Here is a 21752-nt window from a genome sequence, read left to right on the forward strand (position 1 = left end):
CAAACTTGAAGCACGCACACTCCCTTGGGTCTCTCCCTCCCGATTTTACTTAGTACGCTCAAACTTGAAGCACGCACACGTCCCTTGGGTAAGGTGACCAGTATACATAAAGAAAAATAAAATAGTAAGATAGTGGGATCCTTGCTCACCAAGCTCAGAAAACAGTGATCCCACGATCTGTCCCACACCTCCTCTTTCCCTAAGAGGTGGTGGGGTGGAGAATCCTTGCCCATCAAGCTCAGAAACCAGTGATCCCATGATCTGTCCCACACCTCCTCTTTCCCTAAGAGGTGGTGGGGTGGAGAATCTTTGCCCATCAAGCTCAGAAACCAGCGATCCCATGATCTGTCCCACACCTCCTCTTTCCCTAAGAGGTGGTGGGGTGGAGAATCTTTGCCCATCAAGCTCAGAAACCAGCGATCCCACGATCTGTCCCACACCTCCTCTTTCCCTAAGAGGTGGTGGGGTGGAGAATCCTTGCCCATCAAGCTCAGAAACCAGCGATCCCACGATCTGTCCCACACCTCCTCTTTCCCTAAGAGGTGGTGGGGTGGAGAATCCTTGCCCATCAAGCTCAGAAACCAGCGATCCCATGATCTGTCCCACACCTCCTCTTTCCCTAAGAGGTGGTGGGGTGGAGAATCTTTGCCCATCAAGCTCAGAAACCAGCGATCCCACGATCTGTCCCACACCTCCTCTTTCCCTAAGAGGTGGTGGGGTGGAGGATCCTTGCCCATCAAGCTCAGAAACCAGCGATCCCACGATCTGTCCCACACCTCCTCTTTCCCTAAGAGGTGGTGGGGTGGGGGATCCTTGCCCATCAAGCTCAGAAACCAGCGATCCCACGATCTGTCCCACACCTCCTCTTTCCCTAATGCAGGCAGGGGGGAAAAGAAATGAACGAGTGGCCAGGCAGGCTAGGAAACGGAATGCAGGCAGGGGGGGGAAACGAAATGAACGAGTGGCCAGGCAGGCTAGGAAATGGAATGCAGGCAGGGGGGGGAATGAAATGAACGAGTGGCCAGACAGGCTAGGAAACGGAATGCAGGCAGGGAGGGGGAATGTTGCAAAAAAAACGTGCGGCTTATAACCCGGTGCGCTTTATATATGAAAAAAAGTTTGAAAAATTAACGTTAACTGATACTGCGGCTTATAATCCGGTGCGCCTTATGGTCGTGAAAATACGGTATATGGGATTTTTTGTTTTAATTGTAATAATACGAGCACTAACAACTGCTTTATACTTAATGTAAATTGTTCTAAACTTGACTGTAAAAATACGATTTCTGTAATAGAGTTGTCACAGTCTGGAAAGCTCTACCTGATTCAGTTGTTTCAGCTACAAATTTTCACAGTTTCAGTCACGAATTGATTTTTGTGGCCCTTACATCATACTTAAGTGGTTAGTAAAGGGGGCGTGCATAAATGCACTAACGTGTCTATCGTCCCTGTCACTATTTTTTAATTCTTTTATTCTTGTTCTCATTTTTGTTTGACAAATTCTAATACAGAGAGGGGGGGAGGGGGGGAGGGAGGGAGAGAGAGACTTGGAAAATGCATTTGGCATTGACAGCTACTCTATTAAGGGACATTTTTGCAAATTATAAAATTTGCACCATTAGGGATGGTAGAGAAATCAATTTGGTCTACATTTTAAATATTTAAATTAAGCATCATGTTTCAGTTTCCAAACAAAAACAATAATAGGACACAATTATTTTTTGCATTTATATTTTCCAGTCTTTGCAATGCAATTCTTTGATAGGCATGTTATAAAGTATTATGAATAAAAATCTAAGCAAAATAAATATTAGAAGATGCTTGCAAAAGGACATAAAATAATATATTATTATTATTAATTAATATAGTTTTTAACATATATTGAATATGCCCCAAGCATATAATATTTATTGAGGTATATTTTTTCATCCATCCATCCATCCATCCATCCCTATCTATGTATGTACGTTTGTATGTATGTATGTATGTATGTATGTATCTATCTATCTATCTATCTATCTATCTATCTATCTATCTATCTATCTATCTATCTATCTATCTATCTATCATCTATCTATCTATCTATCTATCTATCTATCTATCTATCTATCTATCTATCTATGCCTATGCCTATGCCTATGCCTACACACACACACACACACACACACACACACACACACACACACCACTTTCTTCTGAGGGGATGAGAGAGATTAACTGGCTCAAAGTCATCCAGCTGGCTGAGCAAGATGGGTTTATAGGATGGCAGCCTTTCTTATATAAAGTGCTTAGTTTTTCATGCATATGTGGCAAGATCCAGGAGAAGAACCTTCTCTGCCTGCATTTTGCCTGCCTTTGGAACATCTTACTCCCTGGAGTGAAGTTGGCACCAACCCTCCTCACCTCCCACAAGAAATCTGCCATTTGGCTTGTGCCTCTTATTGGGGAGGGGTGTCACATTGGGAGTGGTTGATAGATTAATACAGATCCCATCTCCTTCCATTCTCATTCTACTCTCTCCCTCCTGATCTTTTAATTAGGGATGAGAATTAGGATCTTTATAATATTTTATTTATATTGTCTATAGGTTTTGTATAGTTTTATCTTCTTAATATTGTAATCTGCCCAGATGTGGTGAGATGGGCAGCCAATGGCCCTCCCATCTTTGAAACTATATTAGTTACCAATGCAGCAACAGGAGTACAGAGGCAACCTTGATTAAAAGATGTAAGAATTTTTAAGAGAAAATAAATGATAATTCAGTCCTGGAAAATGAGAAGACATGAAAAAAAAAAAACCAAAATAATCTTGTCTTCATGCTGGCTGAGAATACTCTTGGCAGGCTTTCAAGATTCTGTTGTTATATTCTACAACAGTAAAATAGCATTCGTGAAATCCTTTCTCTGTTTCCTGACCTGGCAGACTTATAAAGAAAATGGAAGGAAATTGCATAATCTTCCTTTCATTATAGTCTAAAAAAAATTTCTGTAGAATACCAAACAATACATGGTAATGTTCATGGTAATGTAGCATGGCTTTTCAAGGAAGCTGATCCTATGCATGCATGGATGAAGGCAGATCATATCAACCAAATGCTGCCACCTTAAACCATGTTTAAGAACCACTAAGCTGTGAGAAAGGTGGGTAAAAGAAGCACTGGACTAAAACCGCAATCAATCTAGAATGCACCAAAGATTCCCATCTAACCACATTGTTTTCTGGATAATTCTGATAAGGTGGAGTCAAGAAATCTCTGACAAGGACCTTATTTCTTTCCCCATGGATTTTATTATTTAGAAATCAAATTCATAGATTGTCTATCTCACTGTCTAAGTGGTTCTGGGTGGTTTAACAAGTAAAAAAAAAGCAATAATATCCACATAAACAGTCCATACAAAAATAAAACTAAAAATATACGAAGAGCACCCTGCAGTCACCAGCCAATTCCAGGGTTGTGAATCAGTATCAGAGGACTTTCTCTGGAGTAAATTGGCTATTAAGTTGCTGTTCCCACAGGAGTTGTGGGGAGGGTATTGCAAGTTTCTGAAGCAATGATCTGTATCCTTTTGTGGGAAACAACAGGACCAAGCTATCATATATGTGTACCCCTACTTTGCATCCCATGCTGTCTGTAATATTTCCAAAACAAGAACAGAACACAGAATAATAGAGTTGGAAGGGACTTTGTAGGTCTTCTAGTCCAACCCCCTGCTTAGGCAGGAAACCCTACACCATTTCAGACAAATAAGTATCCAATCTCTTCTTAAAACTTCCAGTGTTGGAGAATTAACGACTTCTGGAGGCAAGTTGTTCCACTGATTAATTGTTCTATCAGGAAATTTCTCCTCAGTTCTAAGTTGCTTCTCTCCTTGTTTAGTTTGGAGTTTATTCAATTTGTAGGCCACCCTATTCCCCAAAGGGACTCAGGGCGGCTGAACAAAAGCCAAGGGAGGGGAAATTACAAAAAGTAAGACAGAAACAATCAGACAATACAAACAACTTAAAAGCACAACAGACACAGCAAATTCGAGTAGGGAGGGGGACTCAACCCCAGGCTTGCTGGGACAGCCAGGTCTTCACGGCCGTCCGGAAGGCCTGAAGGGTGGAGAGGGTCCGAATCTCCACGGGGAGCTCGTTCCAAAGGGCCAGAGCAGCCACAGAGAAGGCCCTCCTCCGAGTAGTCGCCAGCCGACATTGGCCGGCAGATGGAATACGGAGGAGGCCTAATCTGTGGGATTGAATGGGTCTGTGGGAGGTAATCGGTAGAAGGCGGTCTCTCAAGTACCCAGTTTCCACCCACTGCTTCTTGTCCTACCCTCAGGTGCTTTGGATAATAGTTTGACTTCCTCTTCTTTGAGACAGCTCCTGAGATATTAGAACACTGCTATCATGTGTCCCCTAGTCCTTCTTTTCATCAAACTAGATTGAATAACACAAGAATAAACCTTAAAATCAAACAATACTCCCAATTTATGGCATGTTCTAGATTTTGATATCTAGGGACCTATATCTACAACATTCAGTGATATGTGAATCAATCCTAAAAGGAGATTCATTATTAATCAGAAAGGCACATTGTTTTCCTAATTTATGAATGCCAAGCGCTGCAGGTTTGTTCTTAACAGGTTTTCTTCCTTTGGAAATATATGGCTGAGAATTCAAAGTTGCTAAATCCACACATTTATCGTGAAGCAATATATGTGAGCGGTGTGCAGGTGTGATGCTTAAATGAATAAAAGATGATTCAAAAAAAGATTCTTGTTCACATGTTTTGTATTCATTACAAAAATCAATATAATTCTTGATATGGATAGAGACATAAGCTCCCCGTTTGACTTATTAAATGATTTGTTGTTGCTGTCAGAAAAAGAGAAGTTAAAATGCATCAAGAATAATGATACCTATGGCAGTGAAATGAGAACAGCCATGGAGCAGAAATGAACTGAATTACACTGGCTACGTAAGTGTTTAGCCTTGGATGATGACTGAGCTGTCTTCCCAAACAAGTTCATTCTGAAATCTGAACTAGAGTCACCAGCACTTCTCCGTGCCTAAGAAATGAATGTTGGTCACAGTGCAGGCTAGTTTTTTTTGTTGTAAATTGACATGCCATTGCAAATTTGGAAGTTCTGCTTCCTTAGGCAGAGCACGGACAGAATTTTAAAGGAAAAATAGCTTGTTAAAATGGGCTGTTTCTTCCCAGACATCAAAAGCATCCATATAGGTTTCCTTGGCTAATGATCTAGAGACGTTGAAGATACCTGACCAGCTTACCATCTTCAAAATTAACATGCAAATCACAACTAAACAAACCTTTGGGTTTTCACATGGCCCTGAATGTATAGAAGTTACTGAATGTAAAATAAAACTAGCGATCAAATGTATATTTTTCTATACCTTTCATTTAAAAATGCAGGAAGGTACTGTACATTTTGAAGGCAAAAGCATATATATTTTTTTTACAAATTACATTTTTTCCTTTAAAATGTGTTGATCAATATGTGAGAAATGTATGCATGGATGCATGCAAAAATGACACAATTTTGAAACAGATAATGCTTGCTTTGTTTTACAAACTGTCCTTTTCCTTCCCAGGGTTTAGTAAGAAGGTAACACAAAAGACAGGAGCCAAATTGTGCTTAATACCAGAAAAATATTGCCCTTTTTTACCATCACTACCCACCCCCTATCTTGAAAGTCATTCATTGATTGCTCATTATTTTTTAGGAACACTTAAAAGGATTTGTGTTTTAAAGCTCTAAATCAGTGTTTCTCAACCTTGTCACCCTTAAGATGTATGAACTTCAATTTCAACTCTAACTCTATCTGAAACATGGCTTTCTGTGGATATAAACCTATCTTAATGATAGAATCTGTCAACTTGTAAAGCATCCCTGGCCTACGCTCGAATTGTCATAGGTGGGGGAGGGAGGGGCTGACAGAGCAGCACAGCAGCCACAACCAGAAGTACATTCCACACATATCTTTCTCAAGGCTGTCTCCCAGGGTACCCGCAACAGCCAGAGGGGAGTGATCTCTACAGCCCACAAAAGTACTCTGTTGGAGAATGTGATTTATGACACATCCTGGAGGGAGGGGGAAAAACAAGATCATACTTGGGCCATAAATTACATGGGGTAAAAACTGGCTTCACTTGAGTACATGCCAACTTGATAAATAACTGGATTTCTTTTGAAGCTTGGCTTGAGGCTCATGATTTAATTAGGGCATCCATAGGAATCCTGACAGCAAGCCAGTTCTGGCCCCATGTAATTTATGGCCCAAGTATGAACCTGTTTTCCCTCCCTCCCCCATGGTGTATCATAAATCACATTGGAGCACTGTTGTGGGCTGTAGCGATCACGCCTCTCCAGCTGTTGCAGGTAACTTGGGAGACAGCTTTGAGAAAGATGGTTGTGGCTGCCGTGCTGCTCTGTCCATTTCCCCTCCCCCCCTTGCCTATGGCAACTCAAGAGCAGGCCAGGGATGCTTTGCTTGTTGATAGGATCATTGTAACAGCTTTTCTTACAGGTGTTCTCACTTTCTGAAGCCCATTTCTTCCAGAGTTGCTTTCCTCTCTTTCTCCTTTACCCAGGTCTCTTCATTTTGAATTACTCAATATTGATTTTGACTACATAAACCAGATTTCTGTATTGTTAGTTCCTTTGCATGACTGCTAGCAGAAAGGGAGAATGTCCATGGATTCAATATAAATAGTAACAGCTACCTGTCTATTTTATAAAGCTATCCTAAGAGGACATCCAAGAGAATGTGTGCAAGATCGCAAGACAGCATCTAATAGCCGGAGAATAGAGAATGCTTTGCTTCATCAGCTTTCCTTTATTTGCACGATTGTCTGTTTAAAGGTAGACTTTTTCCATTTTTGTCAGCTGTTGTTCTGCATAAATTATTGATGTGCCAAATATACCATATTTCACAGAAAGTTTAAAAAAACTTATTTTAATCTGAATGGTATCTGTTATTATTTTTTGGGGTAAAAATATCTATTTTCCTAACAGCTATATCTGTTTTGAAAAGAATGTGAAGACAGAGTGTGCCTGGAGCATTTACATTACTAAGGGGTACAGGCAGAAAGCAATTCTGTAACTAAAAGAAAATCCAAATGTCAGCAAAATCTGCTGACATAGATATCTTCAAGATTTTGTAATGTTTTTCCAGGGCAGACTCAGCATTTTCTACCCAGAAAGGAGAGTCACTCTCATATCTATAGAAATAGAAGCAGCATAACAGAGGTAGGAACCACTCCAATGTCTATAGAAAAACAGTTAACTGTAAAATAAATCTAAATATTTGATGCAGCACCAAGAAAAGAAAAATCCTCATGATAGTGAACATTCAGGATTACCATGCCCTGGCTATAATATCCAGCTGTTCTCTGAGAATACACCTATCCACTGATATTGATTTATTCTTTAATATGATTAGATGCTTACATTTTTTTTCCCTTTAACTGATAAAAAGACATATTTGTGTTATTTAATATGAGAATATTTTGAATATTCCTATCATGAAAACAAGTTGCAAAAACTTTGCTATTATGCCAAATATAGCAAGCAAAATCAGATTATTTGTTCATTCTTTTAACCAGCCATGATTGTGAGCATATGCACTCACATTTGCAAACTGATAAGGAAGGTAAGTGAATACCACCCCTGATCTGACTGGATGATCCTTCCATTCTCCACCATCCAGTCAAAGCTGAAGAAGCTTCTTCGATGAGAAGTGAAACATCTTCAAAGAAAAATCAGAAAGTCCAGTTGCCTCTTGAGAAAAGCACTTTGGAACATTTGTAAACCTACGAGAGGCAGTTCTTATTTCTTTTAATTAAGTAATAAGATTGTAAGTTGTGGAGCACAGCCAGTAATAGACAAACAGTAAACAATAATAATTACACATTCATGATCTGTAATCCCTATATTTGTGTTTCCATAAGATTTTGTGAAGTATACATCAAATTATTCCATTTCATCATCATAAGTTTTATCAGTTTTATTACCATTAATTGATTAGAATAAATATATAATATAATTGCCAGAAGGAAAGTTGAACAGCATTTAAAATATAAAGCAATAAAAGCTTGAGAGACACTGGCAAAATGTCATTCAGCTATCTTAATGTTTTCAGGGAAACAAAGACCTCCACTCTAAATTGTCTACAGTGGGTCCCCTGATACTGACAAATAATAAATATACATAAATGCTACTGTTACAATTATTATCAAATACGTAAATTGGATTGGTATAATACACATCAAAACAATATTCATTTTAAAAAGTCTGTAATGAGTTCTTGTATTTAGAATTGATTTAAAAATGATGTATGATATTAGCTTAATGATGTTTATCTGTTTGGATAATCCCATAAGAAAAGATGAGATATGAAGGCTGGGTTTTCTTTATACACAGGGTTTTTTCAACTACATATCTTCTTGGAATTATTCTATGGCATTATATGATCATCTGACCATTCCAGTAACTGCTGTTCATTTAAATTCTAAGATTTTTCTTGATAAGGTGAATACATTTTTAATGTAAGAGGTAAGAAGTTCAATATAAATTTAACAGTAACCTAATATATATGAGATAATTGGTGTACAAAGCATGCACAAATTCTCCCCAACATTACAAATTTTTAAAGAAATTATTTTATCTGTTGGCAAAAAACACATTCTTTCGTGTGGATGAAAACATTTCTTCAAAGTAGGAGAACAGGGTTAGCATTAATTTAAATCTTCATATCTCATGGTTCCAATTCTGTACACACTTATTGTGGAATAAACCCCACTCACTTAATACACTTTGCCTACAATATTCCTAGAATAATTTTAAACATTGCATGTCACAGAATGAAAACCAAATGCCACTGACTTAATTAGATTATGCCATATTCAGCACACATTTAAAAGCTACTGACAATTGCTTGTGCTATATTATTTCAAATATGTCAAAACTCCTGGCAATTAAAATTGATTAGAAAGAATAAAATATGTGAATTGAGCTCAATTTTTTCGGAATTACTGGACAAAACATTCCATTCTCTGATTTGAAAATCTTATAGTTCCAAAAGCAGCAACTTTAGAAGTTAAAAGCAATTAATTCAACATATTAGCTATCAATAATAATTCCAAGAACAAATATTAGAATATCTGTGAATTATATGGAACTTTGAAAACAATCCCAATGTTGGGGGAAGGGGCTAATAACATTTAAAACAATATTAAAAGGAAAAGTCAAGCCGATAAAATCTCTCCATAATAGCTTAGGTTTATTAAAATGACAATAAATAAAGTTCAACTTCCAATATAAGAAAAAGTTATACAAGTAAAAGAAGATGCCAGGCAGCTTTTCAGTAGCATCATGGGGGCCATAAATTTTTCCTTTAATCTTTTTAAAACATTATTAGTTCATCCCTCCCAGTATACACTTTTTTTTCAAAGTCCGCATAATTCATATATAATTGTTCTTGAAATTACTATTGATAGGAATAGTAATTGACCGGGAACCATAATATTACTGGAAAATATTGAATGCATTTCATCTGCCATGCCTTCATGTTGATAATGTAACCAAAATCTGGCAAGAAGAGTAATCATTTGTAAATCATTGTTCTTTTGTTATTCTTATCATTGGCCTGTTACAATATAAACAGCACTGTATAAATCTGTTTTGGCCAATCAAAAATCACTGTTTAAATGATATTTCCTAATTTGTTATTTTTATTAAAACATCAGTTGGTTTGTCATTGAGCATTTGTAATGGAATATTGGCATATAGAAGAACATATTCATGTATGTGCAATACTTTCATGGCAATTGATGGGCTGGTCCAACACTGGTCTAAAGGAATTAAGAATGTATTTTAGAATTAGTAGTCATTGAGGTGTGACTTTCAGGAAGGTTGTTCTACCTATAGCGAATGATTGAAATGATTGAGATGTTACAGATGTTACAGCATGCCAGTAAAGTGGAGAATTCCATCAGTCTTCCAAGAAAATGTATTGCTCTTTGGAACAGACTTCTAGGCTCTTTCTCTTCATCAAATGCAACTTCTGAGTTGAGTGACTCCTTCTAAGTACTAAATCAATAAATCAGTTAATACTGAAACATTTTAAATAAATGTAGAAGCCCCAAGAAACAAATACATTAAAAAAACATCATTGCTTTTCTTTATGTTAAGCCATATTTATGAAATAACATCACTAAACAAATGTACAAACTTACATTTAGATAAAGTTGATTCGTCCAGTGGCCAATGACTTTATATTCTGCACTTCTGTTGGTTATTTGATATTGGAAGATATCATAACGGCCAGGGGCATCTCCATTTTCATTGAAAATGACAGGTGTTCCAGCACTCCCTATGAAAGATAAGACAATTCTTATCTAATAATCTTAATTTATTGCTGGAATAGAATTGTAACACTTTGGCCTCTAAAGGAGAAAAGCAAACGAATCCTGAAAAATGTGTTATTCTTCTGAAAATGTATATTCAATCAATCACACTGCTAAATGAATCCCGTTATCATTAGGGATACTTACCTGGAAGCAAGTATCAAATATTGACCAATGAGTATTAATTGATGGATGTAATCTTAACTGTTTTGTACTATTTTTAAATTTATTGATTGTTTAGTCAAACAACAGTTTTAGTTTGAAATCAACCATTTCAAAAAGTCTGGTACTGGTGAATAAGGGGCCACTTTGTCAGAGCATATTCAGTCAACATATACAGTTCAATTTGTATGCCAGATTCAGCAATTTCAATCAGGCTATTATTCTATTGCTATTGTATATGTCTATCGTGAAGGTTTCACTGTAGTCTAGGCATTAAATCATTTCACCTTTTTGTGGGCCCAGAATAGGAATAGTAAGAGATTATGTAATAAAGAGAAGGCTGGAACTGCAATGACATGCTCTTAGTCACTTTTCCAATTTATTGGGAAATAAATGTTGCTCCAGATATTCCATTTTCCAGTGCTTTGTTTTATGTTTCTTCCACCCGCATTCAACGGTCTGTCAGCCAGTCAGTTTTCTGTTCAACTCTTATTATTCAATTTGAGTATTTGTACTTCTCTCTTGCAAATCTCACTGTGACTATATAAGAAATATCATATTAAATTATATATCCGTTTATATCAGATTCTGAATCTAGCATTCATATAAGGATTACAATTAAAATAATCACTTCATGAAGTAGAACGCAGTGATCTCTGAATTGTTTGTGTGATTCTCTTTTACATGTAACTTTTGCTATATTTATAGCCTACATAAATCATTTTAAAGAAATGGTGTGGCAGAGAAAAAGAATTGGTACAGCCTGTGGATTACATACAACATTATAATGTAGATTAGTAGATTTCCACCCACATGCCTCAAATTTCCCAAATGCTGGTTAGAATCCTCTGCTCCAGGGAATTCTCCAACTATGTTGAAACAAATTGGGATTGTACAAGGAATAAAGGAAGTAGATGAATCTTGACCATTACTGAATGAAATTTCATCAGTAGGCAGCTATCACAACAAAAACTATCAAATGACATATCCAATTCATAGCCAATTTTATTGTTTATTGCGAGAAAAAGGAAATACAAGTGAATTAAACTCAAAAAATTAGAATATCGTGCAAAAGTTCATTTATTTCAGTAGTGCAACTTAAAAGGTGAAACTAATATATGAGATAAGACTCATTATTACATGCAGAGCAAGGTAGTTCAAGCCGTGATTTGTCATAATTGTGATGATTATGGCGTACAGCTCGTGAAAACCCCAAATCCACCATCTCAGAAAATTAGAATATTACATGCAATCAATAAAACAAGGATTGTACATAAAACAATATCGGACCTCTGAAAAGTATAAGCATGCATATGTACTCAGTACTTGGTTTGGGCCCCTTTTGCAGCAATCACTGCCTCAATGCAGCGTGGCATGGAAGCTATCTGCCTGTGGCACTGCTGAGGTGTTATGGAAGACCAGGATGTTTCAATAGTGGCCTTCAGATCTTCTGCGTTGTTCGGTCTCATGTCTCTCATCTTTATCTTAGCAATGCCACATAGATTCTCTATGGGGTTCAAGTCAGGCGAGTTTGCTGGCCAATCAAGCACAGTAATTCCATGGTCATTGAACCAGGTTTTGGTGCTTTTGGCAGTGTGGGCAGGTGCCAAGTCCTGCTGGAAAATGAAGTCAGCATCCCCATAAAACTCATCTGTGGAAGGAAGCATGAAGTGCTCCAAAATCTCCTGGTAGACAGATGCATTGACCCTGGACTTAATGAAGCACAGTGGACCACACCAGCAGATAACATGGCTCCCCAAATCAACACAGACTGTGGAAACTTCACACTGGACTTCAAGCATCTTGCAGTGTGTGCCTCTCTATTCCTCCTCCATACTCTGGGTCCTTGGTTTCCAAATGAGATGCAAAAGTTGAAGCCCATGTCCAGGATCCGTCTGTGTGTGGTGGCTCTTGATGCACTGACTCCAGCCTCAGACCACTCCTTGTGAAAGTCCCCAGCACTTTTGAATGGCATTTTCCTGACAATTCTCTCCAGGCTGTGATAATCCCTGCTGCTTGTGCACCTTTTTCTTCCACACTTTTCCCTTCCACATTACTTTCTGTTAATGTGCTTTGAGACAGCACTTTGGGAACATCCAACTTCTTTTGCAATTACTTTTTGAGGCTTTCCCTCCTTATGGAGGGTGTCAATGATGGTTTTGTGCACAACTGTCAGGTCAGCAGTCTTTCCTATGATTGTGATTCCTACTGAACCAGACTGAGAGACCATTTAAAGGCTCAGGAACCCTTTGCAGGTGTTATGGCTTAATTAGATGATTAGAGTGGGACACTTTGAGCCTAGAATATTGCACCTTTTCACAATATTCTAATTTTCTGAGATTGTGGATTTGGGGTTTTCATGAGCTGTAAGCCATTATCATCACAATTATAACAAATCATGGCTTGAACTATCTTGCTTTGCATGTAATGAGTCTATCTCTTATATTAGTTTCACCTTTTAAATGAACTTTTGCACGATTTTTTGAGTTTCACTTGTACATGCAATCTAAGTGCAGCTAGAACTCCTGGTGCCAAAATGCTCATTCTAATATAGAAAAATGTGTCAATTCTTTAGACCATTATATAACTAATAGAAAATGAATTCTCTTCCAGGCTTGGTAGAATCATTTTTCTGCAATCATAAAAATATGCAATATCCATTATCATTTTTTCCTGTTGATTTCTAAACTACTGGTAGATTCATACCTATATCTAAAGCAGCAGAAAACCACAGTCTCCTGAGCAAAATTAATAACACCTACATAATACATGTGGTGTTTCTACTCTAAGCACCACATCTCCAATTAGCCACTTACCCACATTGTTCTAAAAAGATACAATGATGTCCATTTACATCAAAAGGAATAGTGCCAATATATTCCTACATTTCCAAATGCACTTTAAAATGCAATTATATTTGTACAATGCTCTCACTCTGAGAATAAAAAACTTGCACATGATCAAGCCTTTCGGCTTTGTAAGCAAGCAATTCCTCATAAAAGAGAAATGTATTTCAAGCAGAATATAAAATAAAAATAGAGCAAATGAAGCCATATTGAGAGTATGGGAAAGTGGATGCCTCACCGGTTATTATTACTAATTTGTATCCTCAATGTTGAGTGTCAAGATAGGTTATGTATGGGAAGGGTTTTGTTTTTGTTTTCTTTTTTACTATTTTTTCCTTTTTAATTAGCAGTTAAATGGAGCCACAGAAGAGATGAAAAAAAAAATGTACAAGGGTGGGTAAAATAGAAAAGGAAGACCATCTATATCAACATACTGTCCTCAAACCCCCCAAAAGGTATATTTAAAAATGGAAAAGAAAATCTGATTGTCTCTACTATGTGTTCAAGTGGAAGAGGTAAAATAAATTGAAATGAAAAAAAAAGCTGATAAAATGATAAGAGCTTTTTGTAAAAAGAATGCCAAAGCAAAAATTATCAACAATTAAGCAGAATGAAAGGATTCTAATTTGAGACTGTGTTGGTGTGATAGCACTGAACACTCTACTCTATCCAATTCAGTGATAAATAAAGATATTATCAATGTAAAAACTTAGAAACAGAGCAGCATTTCAAACAATATAAAATCTAAAATAGAAAATTATTGTTCTCCAGCTATTCAAACAATCAGAAAAAAAAATACTTCAAAGAATTCAACTCTAAAATGTTATTTGCAACTATTGACTGTAACCGAATCTTCCATCACATCAGGAGAATTGCTGTTCTGAAGTGGAAAAAAATTAAAACTGATGGCAATTCAATGGGTGTTGGGTTTGTGGTTGAGAAAACTTTGCTTCAAAATTAGGTTTAGCAGAAAGAAAGAAAGAAAGAAAGGAAGGAAGGAAGGAAGGAAGGAAGGAAAGAAAGAAAGAAAGAAAGAAAGAAAGAAAGAAAGGGAAAGGAAGGGAGGAAGGAAGTGGGAAAGAGGGAGAGAGAGAAAGAAAGAAAGAAAGAAAGAAAGAAAGAAGGAGGGTGGGGGGAGAAAGGAAGGAAGGAGGAAAGTGGAAGGAAGGGAGAGAGAGAGAGGAAAAAAGAAAAAAAGGAAGGAGGGAAGGAAGGAGGGAGCGGGAAAGGAAGGAAGTGGTAGGGAGGGAGAGAAAGAGAAAGAGAGAGAGAGAAAAAGAAAGAAAGAAAGAAAGAAAGAAAGAAAGAAAGAAGACTTCTTCCTTTCCATCACATTTACAGATTCATTTAACAACTACAATTAGGAACAGCAACTCATTAAACAAAGTGGTTGCTAAGTGAAACTATGACTACTTCACTTCAGTTTTCCTTTACTTTACAGAGGTGAAGATCATGAATATGAGGACTGGTTGCAAAGTTATCTTTTCAACAAAATCATAATTGTGAATGGTCACTAAAGTCACTAAACTACCTATAAAAGAGCCATGGACAATAAAACTGTTCCAGATGTCCTCAGTGATTAAAGGAGCAATCTATCACCTAACACCTCCTTGGCCCAAGGCCCAAGTTTCCCCCTATCCCAACTTTTTTATTTATTATTCTCTTATTTATCACTTTCTCCCAAACACATAGAACAATTAGTCTTAACTAAACTTAACAGTCAGAAATCCTTCAACTACAAAATCTGTTGTATAAATGAAGGCTTAGTGATTTGACCATCCAAGATCATCTTACCCAAAAAGATTAGTTGACAGATAAAAAGTTCTAAAATGTTTAAAATTAAGTGAGAGAAGAAAGGCAAAGGTTGGGGAGCAGGAGTATCACCTACCTTTTATCCATAACTAATTTTGTATAATAAGAGTTTGTACTGCCCTGATTCGAAAGATCAGCCAAATCAGGGGTGGGTTCCATCAGGTACTACACATGAGTTTGCTCCTGTGTGCGCTGCAGAAGCATGCACAGTGCAATTAAAATTGTTTTGTGCATGGACAGAACTGAAAAACATGGCAGACTCAGGTCTGCCATGCCCCCAAACCGGTTCCCAGCAGTGCCTTAGGCACTGCCCGAGGAACCGGTTTGGGGGCATGGCAGGCCTGGGTTGCTGCCGTTTCCAGCAACGCAGCCTGCCAAACCACTGCCATTTAAACCGAACATGTCTCAACCAGTAGGAATCCACCACTGAGCCCAATAAACATAAAATTAGGCAAAACAAGGGGAAAAAAATTAAGTAGCAAGTTCAGAAAGACTGCAGTAGAAGATTCCTGGCAGTCATTTCAGGTTTTTTGGTTGTAGGATAAATCACATAAAACTTACTATACCTAAGTCTCTCAACTAGCTGGGGATTACAGTGTACTAATAGATACTGAATAATCAAATTGACATAAAAATTAACTGTAACCCAGGGAATGTAACCATTCATTCCGATGACAAAATGTCTTGTGATTCTCACCCCCCTGAGACGACTGTCACTTTCTTGGCAATTGTTCTTACTTCACTAGGGAGATGTAGATGTTACTACTAAAAATTATTTCATTTTACAAGCTGATTCCATAGTTATTGTCCTGCTTAATCAAAGAAAGGTTACTTTGTAGAAACATTTTGTCTTTCCACTTTTCTTTAAATAGCACTCTTAACTTTAAATTATGTAAAAACTTAGAATAAAAGAACTCAAGGGAACCTGCCACTTCACTTGTTATAAAATTGCCAAAGCAATTTTACTGTCTCATTATCACCTAATTTCATTTCATAACATATCTAGAGCACATAGCTTCTAAATTGTTACTGAAATGCAAAGATATATATATGCAAAGCTAAATTATGTATACGTGTATGTATAATAAAATTTATATACCACTTGACTCTCAGTGAATGTGAGTGTCAGGGTTCCAAATAACATCCACAATTAAATCAGAGTCCAACGCAAAGTATTGCTCAAGGTTCCAATTTATTAAGGGAGTCATGTCGGCACATCTGGGAAAACCCAAATCTGAAAGCTTCCCGGTTTTCCCCACCCAGTGTTCAAGATCTTGCCCCCACACTCACAAGTCCATCACATGGTCCAATCTCCCACTGCAATGCTGGTAGTTCCACCCATCCAGCTGCGGTCAGGTGCAGAGGTGCAGAGACAAAGAATGAGCTTGGATTCTAGAAATGAATTTTATTTTGACAACATCATATTCTATTCCTTACTATTCCACACCCAATTCTACACTAATGAAACAGTTGAATAGAAATGTGGCAGGCCAAAGATCCCAAAAGGAACTGGCTGCAGACCTGACAGTGAGTGGTTTACAATTGTGGTTTACAAGAAAATAAACTCAAAAGGGAACAGAAGGAAGACATCATTTATGGATTAGAAATTGACGATAACAAATAATTACACTCCTTTTCTATATTGAGGATAGTTAACTAGGGACCTGTAATGATTTATTGTAAAAAGATATATATACTCTGGAATTGTTAGTAATATTTGAGTTTATTTGTTTGCTTGCATAAGTTTTATTACCTGACTAGATGCATCCTCAGTCCTAGTGAGTGTGGGCTTGCCTCTTGTTTACATATAGCAGCCCTTCCGAAAGCCCTCCGGAAGCTGGAAAAGGACCATTTCCGAACTTCTAGTAGGCCTAGAGGCTTTCCTGAAGCCTGGGGGAGAGCGAAAATGGCCTCCCCCGGCTCTCCGGAGGCCCTTCAAAGGCCCAAAAATCAGCTTGCCAGCAAACACATGCATGCTGCAGCTTACCTAAGGCATCAGCTCTTGTGCCCTCAGAGATGGCTCTGTGTGCCACGTGTGTCACACGTGCCATAGGTTCACCTATAGGCACTATAGACCACATGGATGTGATCAGTACTGTATTCATTAGGTCTATATATCCGAGCTGTATAATTCTGGTTATCCCAGATCAATTTTTAAGTCTTTTCTGATGCCAGCGGTTGAATTTGATCAATGAATAATAAGACATATGCATAAATGAATGGTTACATAGATGTCTCTGAAATGAGAAGAGACTGAAACTATCTTGGCAGGTTAAATTTTTAATAGTTTTTTCTTTTTTTCTTTTAGCAAGAAAGCAGCAAGAAAGGACAACCTTAAATTTGAAGCCTGCTGAGTTGAAAGCGATTTATATTAACCTTTTCGTTAGAACTAGCCCTGTGATAGAATTAAAAGAGTCAGCTAAATTTTACAGTAACATATACCAATCTTGTATTTTAAGATTAATAGTAATAAACACTTGAACACCATTGGCATTGACAAAATTAAACTGAGTCAATTGCAGAAGAGAGCATGTAAAATACCTGGCATGCTGTAACAATACATATATGTATATTATATTGTTTAATATTATTTGCCTATTCCAGGTACTTGGAAAGAAGTCATAAGTACAAACATCTGGCTGATTATGCAACCAACCATAATAGTAATAATATCAACATGCAGTGCACAACAAAAAATAATTCTATAGAGCCAGGTTTAACATCTCATATTTAGCAGTTTTATATAGGAAATTTAATAAACTTGATGGACCTGGTTCTTGGGTTGAATCCATCCTTCATGTTTTGTTCCATTATTTTTTATACAAGGACATCCAAGAAGCTTATTTTTCCCTTGTCATATCATCTCTTAGTCGACTGTTAGTGTTCCACATTGGGGATTTTTAAAGAAGAGATTGGACAACCATTGGTCTGAAATGGTATAGGGCAGTGATGGAGAACCTTTTATGGCTCATGTGCCAAAAGCAGGGGGAGTCGTGCATGGGCGTGCCACACCCATAATACAATGTGCAACCCGCCCAGCATGCATGGCAGTTGCTTCCCCCCATTTTTGCATGCTTATTTCTTCCTCCCCAGACTCCAGAGGCTTTAGAGGAGCCTGGGGAGGGCAAAAACAGCCTCCCCAGGAGGCCTTCTGGAGGCTTCAGGATCTGAAGGGGACTGTTTTCACCCACCCCCCCCAGGCTCCTATAAAGCCTCTGGAGCCTGGGGAGGGTAAAGAAGGGCATAAAAAAGGCTAAAGTCAGCTGGCAAGTGCGTGCATGCACACTTGCCAGCTGACAGGGCAACGTCTCGCGTGTCCTGACAAATATAGGCTTTCCTACTTCACATGAAATAGGAGTTGCACTTGAAGACCTCCAATGTCTCTTCTAATTTTGTATTCTGTTATTCCATTAATTTGCCTCTCTCAGATAAGATATGCTTTGTTATACGTAATATTGCCAAGTGTTACAGGGCTGTGGTAAAATCTGCAAACAACTGACTTCAAGTTCCTTTGAATAAAATTTTCATATGAGTCTCTTTAGGTAAAATTTTCACTATTGGTATTTAAATGTTACTTAAATGTTTGTTGTTTCTATCTTTGATCAAATAAAATTGGCTTGAAGCTGGAATCATAACCCAGTTATAGACTGCATCTTATTAGTAATTTCTAAGTCAAAATGTAATCATATAATCACCAAATTATAATAGTATAATTATATTTATATGACAATTTGTAATAATCAGGGTTCAATTGTTATGTAATTACTTAAAATTATTTTGTGGTTAAATCATCTCTTCAAAAAAAATCTCAGATTAAAATTAACATAAAGACATGATTGGCAATTGCAATGAGTTTGAGGTCAAGGAATAATGTAAAAAAAATGAGCATCTTTTCAAGATTGAGATATTAGAGGTATTCTTGGGTATATTGCTTAAATTTGTTTCAAGCAGAATTTATTTATGTAATTGATAGCTATCATAAAATGATGGGGGTTTTAACATTTCCAAATTTCTGTCTTTATTACTATGCTTTAATTTAATTCTATATGGAATACAGTTATAAATTAATAAAAACATTATGTTCTATTTTTAGCCATAGTTTTACTGTATTTCCTGTGTTAAAAGACAAATGTAGAATTGGAAGATACTGCTATGGAAATAAAATTTCAACCTTATTCACAGATAAACTCACATTCTAGGATAAGAGTTGGAAAAATAATAGAATTTGTTTGTTTGCTTTATAATGAATGAGAAATAAATTCATACTCTACATTCCATCTTTTCTAACAATTTGTTACAGCAAGAACTTGCATTCCATGGAATTGTGAAATGGCAATATAGTTTTTAAAAAATCCTGGTTTTATAGTTCAATCCAGATTGCATTATTAGCATCTAAAAGTTCTAATTTATTACTAAAAACGGATATGTTTTGGAGGACTCTAAGTATATAATACCTTTATAAATAATTAAGGAATATATTGCTATTGTGGAAATTATTTGGAAGGATCTTCAAATAAATTCAAATAAAGCCATCTGACATGTGCAATCCTGCATTCTCAGTGTCTGTTTTCTGCTGATAAACTGGCCGTTTAAACATTAACAATATTATTTCAAGTGAGTTAATTACATAATTATTAGTGTTAATGATGTATAATGATTTTTTAAATATAATATAATGCATCATCAGTTTGCCTTTCTTTCTCTGATGCTATTTGTTATTTCCCTTGTCCCATTCTTTTTCTATTTGCTTCTTTCTTTTTTTGTCAGAATTTTTTGCAGCAATTAAATCCAAAAAGCACAAAAAGGTAACTGATGCAACAAGATTCATTAACTTCTCTTTATATACATAATAACACATGAGACATATGTACAATACAAAAAGTGGTTCTTCCAATGTAGTAAAGAGGATAGAGATTGGTTTTAGTTCCAGCAGCAGACTAGTTTTGGGCTTTTGCACAGACTCAGAGCTACTCAGAGTACTAAACCAAGCCCGGACTCCTAGCTATCTCCAGCAAATAATGTTTCAGTTTCCAAATAGTCAGAGGTGGGTTGCCAATTTTTCTACTACCGGTTTGGGCATGCTCCCGCACAGACTTGCATGACACTTCTGTGTATGCACAGAAGTGTCCAGGCATGTGGGTGGAGCCTCCTGACATCACTACTACTGGTTCCCCTGATCCAGGCTGAACTGGGAGCAACCCACCTCTGAAAACAGTGACCATTGGCTGACCTGTTGCCATGTCTATTCCAGTCTACGAACATACTGACATTTTTTTATATGAAAAGAATAAAATGAATGACTCACTTTACAGAAAGGACAGAATCTCTGGAGAAAATAGGAAAAGGCAGGTGGGTTGGATATATTTGCCGCCTTGAGTTATTTGTAAAAAAAATAATACAGGTGGGATATAAATAAACAAATAGATAAAAATGAAATAAATCATCAAGTGAAATATCTGCTTTTATGCTAACTTTTCACAATTTCAGAGAGTAATTTTCATGCCAAAATATCAAATTAGGCCTTGTTTAAGTAGGGTTTGTAGCTGAAATGTTTTGGCAATGAAATGTGTTCCTGTGGATATGTTTCCTATGGTTGGTTGCATAGTCAGAAGTGTAGTCTGGATTAGTCATTCTTATCCATCTATAGTGTCCTTCCCAATGAAACCTGCCATAAGAGGATGTTGTTGTTTGATGGTATTAAAGGCATTTCACAGAATGTAAACTGTTTAAATTAAAGCTGGCTTTTGCAATTGACTGATGGTAATTCTATAAATGCTGATGGTGCTCAGGTAATGTTCCAGAGGTTCTGGAATTGTATCCAAGTCACCTATCACAATTGATACTACTTTTGCTTTCTTTTGCCACAATCATTCTACTTTTATTTTCAGGTCTTTGTTCTTTCTGGTTTTCTATTATTGCTTTTTGTTGTAGCATTGTTCCTTTTTAGTGATTTCAATAAATTTGTACTAAAAGGAATGACAGATCTTTAGCTGTTGCTGAGCAGTCAGCACTGGCTAGAGATAAGTAGGTTCTCCCAAGTCTGTTTCAGACACAGAGAGTTTAATAAATTAATCACATAAAATTAAAATAAACTACTTATTTCTCAGAGTCTTTCCTCTCCTCCTGCCTTTCTCCTGTACTCTTCTGCTCCTGCATTTGACACAGGATGGTGGCAAAAAAACAGAAATGCTTGTACAACACTATAAAAATTTTGCATTGCTTCAAACCATGTCCTGCAATCTTGCAAAATAGGTGCTTTTATTTATATATCATATTTGTATAACCTTCCATCTTACATTAAAAAATAGAGTACAAATAAAATGTATTATTTATTTACTTTCCAGACGACTGCTTTATTTACAACTTAGCGCTTATCCCTACTAAGGATCTTCAGTGTGTTTCATTTCCTTCTCACGTTTGCATTTTAATTTGAAGTTCTAAATAAATGTCAGGCCTCCATACAGATTAGCTCTAGATAGAACAGCATGTAATAATGTTATACATAACTTCAGAACCAAAGG

General features: G+C 36.9%; 1 protein-coding gene across 3 annotated transcripts in view; it reads right to left on the minus strand.

The window, feature by feature from the left end:
* Positions 1-21752, minus strand: part of GRM8 (glutamate metabotropic receptor 8) — a 523312-nt gene that overhangs the window by 90973 nt on the left and 410587 nt on the right. For all 3 annotated transcript variants that reach the window (XM_087723690.1, XM_087723687.1, XM_087723689.1), the window contains exon 8: positions 10241-10377. In XM_087723690.1, coding sequence (XP_087579816.1) covers positions 10241-10377 — 137 coding nt within the window. The remainder of the gene's footprint in view (positions 1-10240; positions 10378-21752) is intronic.

The sequence above is a fragment of the Thamnophis sirtalis genome, unplaced genomic scaffold, assembly GCF_051295495.1.
Source record: "Thamnophis sirtalis isolate CommonGarterSnake01/CBP01778 unplaced genomic scaffold, rThaSir2_p1.2 scaffold_9, whole genome shotgun sequence".
In the NCBI taxonomy this organism is placed as follows: Eukaryota; Metazoa; Chordata; class Lepidosauria; order Squamata; family Natricidae; genus Thamnophis; species Thamnophis sirtalis.